At 47.7% G+C, this 11,535-nt stretch overlaps 2 protein-coding genes across 2 annotated transcripts; both read left to right on the forward strand.

The window, feature by feature from the left end:
* The first annotated feature begins 32 nt into the window (after positions 1–32).
* Positions 33–3,355, forward strand: LOC143369343 (IQ motif and ubiquitin-like domain-containing protein). Its single transcript, XM_076813160.1, is given in 5 exon segments — positions 33–404; positions 684–911; positions 988–1,532; positions 1,612–1,812; positions 2,707–3,355. Coding segments are annotated over 5 exon segments (1,794 nt in total). The 5' UTR covers positions 33–180; the 3' UTR covers positions 3,303–3,355.
* Positions 3,356–8,073: 4,718 nt separating this feature from the next.
* LOC143368851 (IQ motif and ubiquitin-like domain-containing protein) lies at positions 8,074–10,262 on the forward strand. Its single transcript, XM_076811985.1, has 2 exons — positions 8,074–8,405; positions 8,855–10,262. Exons 1-2 carry the CDS (start codon positions 8,074–8,076, stop codon positions 10,113–10,115), a joined length of 1,593 nt encoding a protein of 530 aa, XP_076668100.1. The 3' UTR covers positions 10,116–10,262.
* Positions 10,263–11,535: the final 1,273 nt, after the last annotated feature.

Consider the following 11,535-nt stretch of genomic DNA (forward strand, 5'->3'; position numbering starts at 1 on the left):
GCCGGACGAGCTTCAAATATCGACGCCCCTGAAGATAACAGATTCATCAATTACGCGAGAAATAGTTGAACAGCAGATTCCGCGCGAGAACCGAACTCTACAGACAACCCATTAGTTCCCACCGTGATCCTTAATCTGATACGTTTCGAATTGCTCGCAGGGTGAAGAATATCCTGCAGAATGGTCTGCTGTCGAGCCGTTAAGATAGATGATCGACGGATAAAGAAACCTTATCTGGGAGGATGGCGGCACAGAGCCACCAAGGTGGAATATTTAAACGCCGAGTCTCAAACGGGGCCACTAAGGATGCCAGCGAAAAACACGTGCAGCAAAAAGGTGCAATACATCGCGACGAACGACACATCCACCCAGGTGCCGTGCGATCATCCAACGCAGATGTGGCGGTACGGTAATCTTTGCTGGAATTAAAACTGCCCGACATTCTTGAGCGTTGAAAATTCTTCATCATCTCGCGCGCGCCCTCCTTCTTATCATTTAAATTAAACGCCTCGATATTTTCACGAGGTGGAATCTCATTAGTTTCTGCAATACAGTCCCTTTCTTCTCTGACACCTGCGCGTCGTTTTAATAACGACCCCTTGGCAATGGGGTTTAAGAGTTTTGATATTCCTAACGCAGCATGTTTAAGCCTTCTCCCCCAGTGTTTTCTTATCGCCGCTCAGGCCGGACTGTTTCATATCGAGCGAGTCCGACAAGTACTTGACGTCGAAGCCCTACGAGACGTACGAGGAGATGATGCTGCGATTAGATTACGACGGAAAGGCACGGATCATTCAGAGAAACTACAGGATCTACTTGTTACTCAAGTATGTGAAGAAGTACGCGAGGGAGTATCGGGGGCTGGTGAAAGATTGCAAGCAGTACGAGCACGAGAAGCTGCTGATGCATAAGTGGGTTCTGCAACGTGGCAATTCGAGAGGATTCGCCCGCAGAATGGATCGCATCGACCCGCGCTATTGTTTGTAGGAAAAGGCACCAGCAGGAGATCCTCCGAAGGGTGGAACCGAAATCTCGTCTGGATTTCGACTTGCTGTACGACCTGGTGGAGAAGTGGAGGCTGGATCGCCTCGATTGCACCAAGCAGCGTTTCTTCAAAGCCGCGAGATGTGCCGAGAATTACCTGATCGTGGAGAAAACCGTGGAGATGCTGGGCGTGATCGACCAGAAGAGGCAGGCGGTGCAGGCGCGCCACAGGAACCGGAGTCGCGTGAGATTTCTCACCGCCAACTGCAAGCCTGTGCTCTGGCACGGTTACAAGGGGAAGCTGGTGGAAATGGTCACCATGAGAAACCAGAAGGCACGGGAACTTAAGGCCGTCTACGACTCCCTGACGAATTACAGCGTGACGGGCGGAGAGCGCGTCGAGATCCTGACGATGCTGAAGAAGTCGCTGGAGGTGCACAACTGTGTCGCGGCGTTCCATCTGATTCGACTTCTGGACCAAGAGCTGGCCTACTTGGCCAGAGGAATGGGGGACATGCCGCTGGATTACTTCAGGGAAAGGATAGTTTGTAAGAATACAATCCGCAGAGTGTACGATCCGAGGAGTCACTTTCAAAATGTCACTTCCATTTTCGCTCAACGATGCAGACGCTTACTTGTACTTCGTACGGTCGTCGCACTCCTGCTGCTGCGAGAACGGCCACGAACACTTCTGTAAAAGCGTCGATGTCGACAAGCTGCGGGAGCCCGTCCATGCTAGGACGAGAGTGTGCCCGAGCTGCTCGAAACTGCTCCCCTATAGCAAGTTCACCGTTCATGGGAGGATGAAGAGGCTGTCTATTTGCATCGGTACTTGTTCTTTAAGAGGACTAGGCAGTCAGATCGCTCGAAAAACAAATACTTTTTGCGAATTAATTACAAGGAGATGAATACAAATTGTGACTAGTACTTTTGGGTAATGTTTGTTAATACTATAAACAGTTAAAAAATTATTTAAATAATCTTAATATATAAAGCAGAAAGTTTCAAATATGTTTGTGTGTTTGTCTGTCGCCTAAAAACTTTCGACCGATAAACTCTGGGATCACAAAATGTGCCTCAGCTTAGTATGCTTGACTAATCCAGATGAATGTGACTATTATAAATAGTAGTATAATAGTATATAAAACGCGTTTAACGCTCGACCTTTTCGGCTGTGAAATCCTTAATTTTGCGAATTTTAACATAAACCAAACGGCATTTACTCCGGAAGGGTGGTACTTTCGAAAAATACAACAAAAAAAATCGAGTCTCCGACTGCCTAGTCCCCTTAAATAACACAATTCGACAAAGTTTGACTTCTTTTCGGACTTGTAACATTCAATAGCCATTTCTTATAACAGACAACACGGTCTCACAAACCGTTTGTCGCCATCACCCTCAGTTTTTGAGAAATTCAACTTCGAAAAAAACTGCAGATTTTCAACTTTGAACATCTTTAACATCTTTTGTGTCGAAACAGTAATAGTTATTCAGTTACTTCTTGCGTAAAATTATTCTATGAACCAACCCCCCCGAATACAATGATATTGGATTCGTTTTCAGCGCACGAAAACCTATAAGAAATGGCTATTGAATGTTAAAAGTCCAGATGGCTGTCGAACTCTGATAATCCAGTTGTTCACCGAACTGCAAAGTGGATCCGCTAGCTGTAATGGGGTTAAAATAGAGGTTTGTTGAAGAGCAACGTTTCATTGCTTCAAGGGTGCACCGGGTTGCGCGAGCGGAACACTGCTCACGTGAGCTACGATCCTTACATGGTTCTTCTGGGCTGCGTGCGCTCCGAAGAGAGGGCGAGGGGGTCCTCTTCGGCCATCGCGTTCATAATGCAAAAACACGACATGTACCATCTGGTGAACAATATCTGGCATGGTCATTCAGCCGTCAGCGAGAACCGCGATCTGTTCGCGTTGAAGATGGTTCGATACAACATGAAGGAGGAATGGTCGCCGTGGAATTGCATCCTCTTAACGGATGCGGAGGCCGAGGTTCATCGCAGGATCGAGAACCTAGCGGATATCTACTCGAGGCACCTGATCAAGCGAGTTACCTTGTCTCACCAGTTGGCGAAGAACCAATTCAAGTAAGCGCATATTTGTGTCTATTGGCAATTTTGTGGGGTGAGGGGAAGGATGCTTTTGATCTCATTTCGTAAACGATTGGCGAGGTGATAAGAGGAAGTAATGCGTTGCAGGCACTTGGAACAGTTCGAGGCGGAGTTTCGAGAAACCTTCCAGAAGATCGAGGACAAGGTGCTGTACAAGCCGACGATTAAATTGAACGACTATCTTTTCACGTGATACGAATCGTTTTTTACAATTCAAAATTCTACTAAATTGTATACCAGAGTTGAATCTGAAAGAGCATTGAATTTTACACAACATCAGTAGTTAATCTTCTTTAACCCGTAACTTAACAGAATCCAAGAGTGATTACAGAAATTAGTTTAAGGGGGACATACACCTAGAGAGGCCCGAAAACTGGCGTTCTTTTAATTTTTTTTTTTAGAAAGTATTAATATTATTACATCCGTAATTTTTTGTATTAATTATGTCACATCTATATTTCTTTCCTGCGTAAAGACCCATGGCTCTATTATTTCTAACGATGCACCCATGCACTTGCAAGCCACAACTGCATTGTTTTCTCATGCAACTGTGAATAATCACAAGGGTGTAGTATGGAAGCTGGCAGGGACAGGCATGAAAGGAAGCACCTTCGTCGAAACAGCCAAAATTAGTTCTCCCTTTTATCTGGAAAGAAAGGGGGTGGCGGGGATGAAATGGACAATGGTGGTTTAGGCATCGTTTGTTGTAGCACGAGTTCGGTCAGTACGGATCGGGCCTTTGAGCCCAGGGATATATAAAATCGAAAAATAATGGACTAGGAAGTGCTTTTGACCGATCGACCAAGCAGGTTGCCATTGGTAACGCTGGATTTAAGGCTTTGAGCTTTCAGGTGGCGCGCGCTGGGTCTCCGTGTGTATGGGCCGGGTCGCGCTAAAAGCTCCGATCGTTTCGCTCTGCCTAGCCAGGCCCGTTACCTGCACCGGTGACTTTCTTTTCGCCTCGTCGTGTGTCTGTTTCGATAAATCTAATAGCACGCGTTTCGCTGGAGGCACCGGCGCGACGTGTAACGAAAGTGGTAGGGGTCGCGACGCTCCGCGACATCCCCTAATTTACGGACCAACGGGGGCAGAGTGACGATAAATTACCGCGGTGACGACGAGTCGTTCGTCGTATGATGAATAATCGTATCGGACCGTAACTGATAAACACGAGCGCCGTAAAAGTAATTTACGAGGAAATAAACAATAAAGTGAGCCGGGGGCGGAAACGTTTCTGAAGACGGAGGGCGGTGAGTCGAAGCACGAAGTAGATTTGTATTTATCGCGACTTCAGCGGGCACAGAATTGCCGAGAAAACTTGTTCGACCGCTCGTATTTCTTCTTTTGAGCGAGCTACTTTTATTTCTCACTGAAAATGTTGCTCCATGTAACAGCAGCATTTTATGCGGGGTGCTTTACGCGTTTCCTTTGTTCTAATTTCGACGATTACACTGGAATTGTGCCTAGACTGTATCTCTTTACGTTCTAACGATATGAAGACGGTTTATCTATCGGGGGTTGAATATTTGGTTCACCGTTGCGATGTTCAGCATCCCTTGGAAAAGATCAATCACGTAGAAGGGATGAGGTCGCGTTCGAGCTGAAATGAGACAATTTACAGATTTACTAGGCGGCGATTTTAACGAGAACGGTTGTTTAATATTTATACGCTCGGAGTAATTGCGTCCAGGTGCAATCGCGACGAATTAATTCCCCGATTTTTCGACGATTCGCGACAGTATTGCTCCGGGAAGCTCCGCCCTCAATTATCGCTCCTATTAATTATCCATCTTGACACGGATTCTGGCCATCGACGATGAGACGGCACAATCGCGGCGTAATTGTTTCTGTCACCCTTCAATCTGTTTTTAAATTTAGGTGGCGATCCCGGCCGTATCCACTCGTTGGTGATATTTCAAGGTTTATGAAAGTTCCTCGAATTAAATTAAATTTTAATACAATTTCGTCGCATCGCCACTCGTATCAGCTCTCGGAATATTGTTTCAGAATATTTACATTGGAATTTTTTTAAATGTAAATCCACGGGTAGGAGATGGGGGAGAGACCACTGACCTTGCTATATATGCACATTCTCACCCCCTGTGAGCTGTTACATCAGCCATTCTCGTTCAGCATTCATTCGCTAATTTCGACGTATTTCTTTTTGTAGCTCAAAATGATAACAGGAGGGGGTATAAAAAGTGAATCGTCGAGTCTGTCACGAGATGAATCGCGTTTACCCGTTTGCCTTTTAACGAGAAGAAACGAAGTCTAGAGTGAGGGCGCGTGCTCGCACACTTCATGCATTTTTGACTTTGTCTCTCGTCGGGGTGTCATGAATATTCCATGCACAGATGTACGCGCAGTCGGCCGCCCGCGATCCAATTAAACAGAAATTAAATTTCTGCGCTCGTTCGGGCGCGAACGTTTAATAACCAAAAACGTAAACACTTAGTGGAAGTGAGGGCGAGCGAGAGGGTGGGTGGCGCGGTGAAGAGGCCCTCGTTTAGGGTAATCCCTCCGCTCCTCAATGCGAAATTGATTTTCGATGTTACCCGGGGTATCGTTTCGCGCAAATACAATTTAATTGCGACGGCGTCCTCGTTCGTCACCGGCGATTCTTTCGACGCGGACGCCGGAAGATCCGAACCGCCTTCAGCTTCCGATAAACGGCTAGAACGGCCCAACCTTCCTATCCGGTAAAAATTATCGACTTTAAATTCGAGAACCCCTGGACGGGGCATTAATTTTCCACCCCTTTCCTTCCAGCTTTGAAGCGAGCTTGAAAGTGTGCTCCATTGGTCTGACTAATGGAGTGTTCTACTACTGGAAAAGTTTCACGCTAGATTTCCAAGAGTTTACATTTTCCCGCGACTGTTTCCTACTCGCGATCAATGAACTATAGCCGTGGCCCATGGAATGTGTGTTTACAGTGCAATATTTACGACATTAATGATCGACGCGTCGAGTTACTTGATTCGGTGAAACTGGTGGTTCGCGCGTCGCGTTTACGGCCACTTGGACGCTTTTCTGGCCGTAGTTGTTACGTCTACTTACTCGCGGTCGAGTTTACGTCGGTCATACACTTATTTATGATCGAAATTTATGCCGCACTAAGCGGTCACCGATACGCAACATTTATGGCCGAATTTACGGCGCGATACGCGAACGTCGATGATTGACGCTGCAATATTTACGCCGTTTGCTGTGGCCGTCGATGAGCGGGCAAGTGCATGCTTCCACGCTTTTCCCATTCACGCTGCGACGGCACTTGCCAACTAACGCGAAGAAAATACAACGTTTACATCGGCGACGGCAAACCGGGCTGCAACGCGAGCCAATATTTCCAAGGCAAATGGCGCTGAGCTAAATAAATATCTATCGAATTTGCTAACTCTGTTAAACGTGGAATATCTACATATCTTTGATTAGGAAATGCAGTGAAAATAGCAGAAATTTCAAAGAAACGGGTATCAGGATACTCATTAAAACGTTAACGCCAATCAGCTTGTGTAACGAAATCTGCGCATCCCACAGACTCTGTCCTTAAGGGTAGAAGCCCATGTAAACGGCTTATTTTTGTATCCATTTTTAGGAATTTTTTGCAAGGATACCAAAGCACTAATCCTTTCGTAACTTCGAGGGTACATTATTTAACATTATAACAAGTAAAAAATATTTTATAACAGCAAAATTATAATAAATTGAAAAGAAATATAGCATTATCTGAAATAGGTTTTTTTTTCGATATGCAAAACGGCGCCGGTTGTAGCGTCGCTGGTACTTAGGTATGTGAAACAGACAAATAAATTTTTTTTCAATTTATGTGCCAATTGTAAGAATATGAACCACAAATGGTGTAAAGGATTTGCATATTTTAAAAATGGCGGAACTTCAAACATTTTCGCCAAGAATTCGCGTTTTATTTGTTTAAAAACAGTAGTTAAAATTAATAATTTGCTTAAACATTGTGGTTCATATTCCGAGGGATATTATAAACTGAAAGTGTGCAAAACTTGAAGTTGATTGGTCAAATTTTTAGATATGCTCGACTGTCTGAGGCGCGCTGACTCACCAGGCTATATTATCGATACGGAGTTGAATTTTGGCCTATAACTTTGAGAATATATTTTTGACAAGTTTTAGAAGCGATTTATGGAAAATTCTTTGTTTATTTTTCGTTCGATTTATACGGTCTTCTCCCCTTACACACGATCTCGTGCTTCACGAGGCTACCAAGTTCGCCCGGCTCTATTCGCTCCGCGTGACTTCTAATGTCGCGCGGTAGCATTTGCATTACGGTGCACGTCTACCCAATGGAGCGTGGTTATGTTTACAATGCGCCACGTGGCCGCTAACGTCACGGAATCCGTGTTCACGTCGCGCCACGTGGTTCCCAATCCCTAATGCACTTGCAACTGCTCTTAGTTACATTCGCCAGGCACGGTAAATTACAAATTACAGCACATCCCACATCTACCCTCATCCCTGGACCTGGAATCTTCGCTACCAAACGAAGTCCCCGCGAATTATTCACTGCCACACGGCCCGCGGGTATTTCCTGCGACCGAGGTAGCCAGAGCTCGACGAAAGGAAAGAAAGACACCGCGGGAAAGTCCGGAGAAGAGCGAAGCTAAACGACTGTCGTCGGGGACGTCGTCGACGCAGGGTGGTAGACGTCGACGGCAATTCCCTCGAAAACAAGTTCCCGATTATCTTGATCCCGTGTAGCGGGCAATTTCGACCGCGCCCCCCCCCCCGCCGCTGTCCGAGGATCGTTTGGAATTGTAAAACGGCGGACGATGCAGTCCCTGGGCGAATCCTTTAAACCGCGGCATAGTAATTTCCTTTACTGCCCGCATTACCATTATCCCCGTGAGCTTGCGCCGGTTATCCTTTTAGGATCGCGCCGCTTTTTTTCCTGCAGGTGGACGAACCTTCCCTGGAAACGACCGCGCATCGCCATGGTCCTGGTGGCTCCAGACCAGACGGGAAGCCGAGGGGCGGAGCCGTTTTCGGGCGGATGGAGGAGCAAAGCCACTGGCACTGTCTACTGCAACGCGAGCACGCAGACAGCGAGAAGCGGGCGGGCGACGAGCGAAAGAAACTCGCAGACCGACTCTTTCGCGGACAAGTGCACGGACACGCGACGCCACGTCGCCGTGCAGGTGGATTCCTTCCCCGACGCAAGGGACAGGCTGATGGGAGCCGGGAACCCTTCCCAGGACTCGAGGTTTAAGGAGCCCTCGAACGAGAAGATCGCGGAGAGCGTCGTAAAGATACAGAGGTTTTACAGGTGGAGTAACGGACGATGTCAAGTTAGAGCAGTGTCGAAGTTGGAGGGCGAGGGCCAGTTTTTCGGCTACCGTTTCTCGTTGGACGTTTCTCATATCCTGCTTCCCTTGGGTTGAGTAATGAAGCTTTGGTTGGAGATAGTTTTGCAATAGTTTCGTAAATTAGAGCGTAACCTTCTTTCGTTACGGGGGATCGTTACTGTTCGCTCTGAGAACGCTACGTTCACAAATTTAACGTTGCCTTTGAGCTTCCTATAAAATTGAGCTTCTTATAAAAACGATTTTGCAAGCCTGACGAGGATTCCAAGTTACTCGGAGCGAGTTATTCGAGCGGTATAATGACTATAGGGATCTGGTGAAGTATGAAATCTCTGTGACAAGTAGCAGCCCATACCATAAACTTGCCTGCGAAAGGAATCACTGTTCAACCGCCGTTGAACCCTGTTCACAGAGCTCGCCGCGGCCGACTAGCCACGATCCAGGCGACCACCGTCTCACCGCGCAGCGAGGACCCGGAGGAGCAGGGAATTTCGGCGGAGCCGAGGTCCTATCGCAGCCAGGATTTCGCGATACTAAACCGCACGTCCCCGAGAACGAGGACGGACTTCGAGTTGCTGTACAATCTCCTCGACCGCTGGCGCATCAGCGAGACGAGGAGGGCGAGCCTGCAGCTCTTCGGGCCCTCCAGGATCGCTCTGTGCAGCCTGATCCTGTCGAAGGAAGTCGAGCTGCTGCGAGCCATAGACTCCCTGAAAACCAACGTCCAGCGGAGAAGGACGGAGAGATCGTACAGTGAGTTCCTCGACCAGCTATCGACACCCCTCGTCCGAAGAGACCGCCGCGGTGAACCGATCCTCGTCGACACTCTTCGCGTGCAGCGCGCACGAAGCTTGAGAAACGCGTACCATGCCCTCTGCAAACAAGCCGCGTGTTCGAAGGAACGTTCCGAGACGTTGTCACGGCTGAGGAACTACATCGAGCCACATACTTGCGAACCGTCTAACAACCTGATACGCTTGCTCGGCCAGGAGATCGATCTCCTAGCCCGCGGCGTGGATCACAGAAAGCTGAACTGGCTGAGAGAAAGACTGAAGATCGGCTTCCTGACGCTGGCCAGAGATGCTCTGGCGAACGACTCCGAGGACGCCGGTTGGATCGGCTGGTTCCAGCCGCGTCGTAAAACGATCTGCAACAGCTGCGGCAGATTATTGCCCGTGGAGAAGTTCCCCCACGAGGGAGGGCGTCGCTCCACATCCTGCAATTACTGTCTGTACGTGAAAGTGCAATCGGGGCCGCGGATCGTGTACGGCCCTTACGAGAGGCTGCTTCGCGACGTCAGGCTTAGCGAGGCTAGAATGTACTGCCACGCGAGCCTGGCCTTCGTCATCGACGCCAAGATCGTCTACCACTTGGTGAACGACGTGTGGCACGGGAAATCTGCGATCTCGGAGAACGATTGCCTCGACCAGCTGAGGTTGCCGAGGTTTCGGAGGGACGTCGATTGGTCACCGTGGAACTGCCTTCTCTTAACAGCAGCGGAAGCTACCGTGCACAGGAAGCTGGAGGATCTCGAGAAGTTTTACGGAGCGATGATGCTGCAGAAGTTTCACACGAAGAATCTGCAGGCCAGAGTGCGGTTCGAGTCGTGGGCGAGATCGCGGGGACTCGCGGAAAGTAGTCGCGCTGGTGAAAAAGCGGCGGCACTCCGCTGAGTGTGATTAAGGGACGCTTTACTGGTGCTAAGCATCCTTTGCTGCGGGGATTTCCTGGCTCTTCGCGAAACTTTTATCTGTGCTTTCGTAGAACTACGGCTGTCGTTGCGTTTGCGTTACGAAGTAGCGGCAGGAGATCCCTTAGCCTTCGACACTTCTAATATCTCAGTATTATTATTATTATTATTATTATTATTATTCGTCTTTATTACTTGACACATCCAGAGAAGAAAATAATACATAAAGACAAGCGAAGTAAATGGCGAGGCTGCAGTACAATACTGTTAGGAGCCTAACCATAACTAAATAACTAACTAAACGACTAAAAACTAACTAACATTAAGAGACTAGAAAGTTATTGTGACGCATAATGTAACCTTATATATCGCCGAGCTTTACATTTAAAATCAGGAAACGAATTTAAACCTCGAATATCAGGTGGGAGGGAATTATAGTAATGAGTATAACGAACTCTGTTGTTGATTTCAAAGTTGAATATAGGTGTCGTTTGTTAAATTAAGAGGCCCGTTTCTTTGCAAACACCCTGCCGAACCATGTTCGCGAAGTCAGATTTCTAAAACTTGTTGCAATAATTTTCGCGTGGAAAGGACTACGAGGCGGGGGTTTTATTTGCAATTACCAAGTTGCGCAGACCTGGGGAGCCAGCCAGCAGCGCTGAGGGATGGAATGCCAGTATTAGGGCCGAGAAGTTACCGTTGTTCCTCGTTTTCCGTGCCCCGTAGCTGGCGTTGATAGCGCGAGTTAATCGTGGCGCAGTTTATAAACTAAGTTTCCGTCGAGCAAGAAAAGAGCCACGGGATCCTGGTGACATTTAACCCTTTATAATCCCCCCTGTCTTCCGAGCAACGTTGCCGAGCGCGTATTACAAAGCCCCCTCGCCTACGAGTCTCCAAATTGCCCCTCAATTCCATCGTGATGCAGTGGAGAATTGGAGACAGAGTTAGTCTGCGCGAGCGGGGGCGATTCCGCTGAAATTTCAACGCTGTTTTCGTCTAATTCCCCCGGTATCACGAGCCGAACCGATTCTACAGAATTGTACAACAAACGTTACCCTCCGTTTTTAATATCACTAAGTTCCGTTCGGGCGATTAAACAGAGATCGAATTATTAGAGCGTTTCAGTTGATTAAAGGGGAGAGCAGGGCGCAATGAAACCCAACGAGTGTACCTTCCATCACACTGAAGCAATAAAGTACAAAAAGAATCTGCATATAAATTGGCCGCGGTGCTTTTTAAACGCGCGCTCCATGGAATCTGTTTCTCTCTGCCGCTGAATGTTGTAACGCGAATAAACCGCGTCGCACTAAATGCTTCCCCTTGTTAAACGAAAGTCCAGTTTTACGGGCGCGGCGTAAAAAGCAAATATCATCGTAGTTAAAGGAAGGAATGATAATAAAGCG

The sequence above is a fragment of the Andrena cerasifolii genome, chromosome 5, assembly GCF_050908995.1.
Source record: "Andrena cerasifolii isolate SP2316 chromosome 5, iyAndCera1_principal, whole genome shotgun sequence".
Taxonomy (NCBI): Eukaryota; Metazoa; Arthropoda; class Insecta; order Hymenoptera; family Andrenidae; genus Andrena; species Andrena cerasifolii.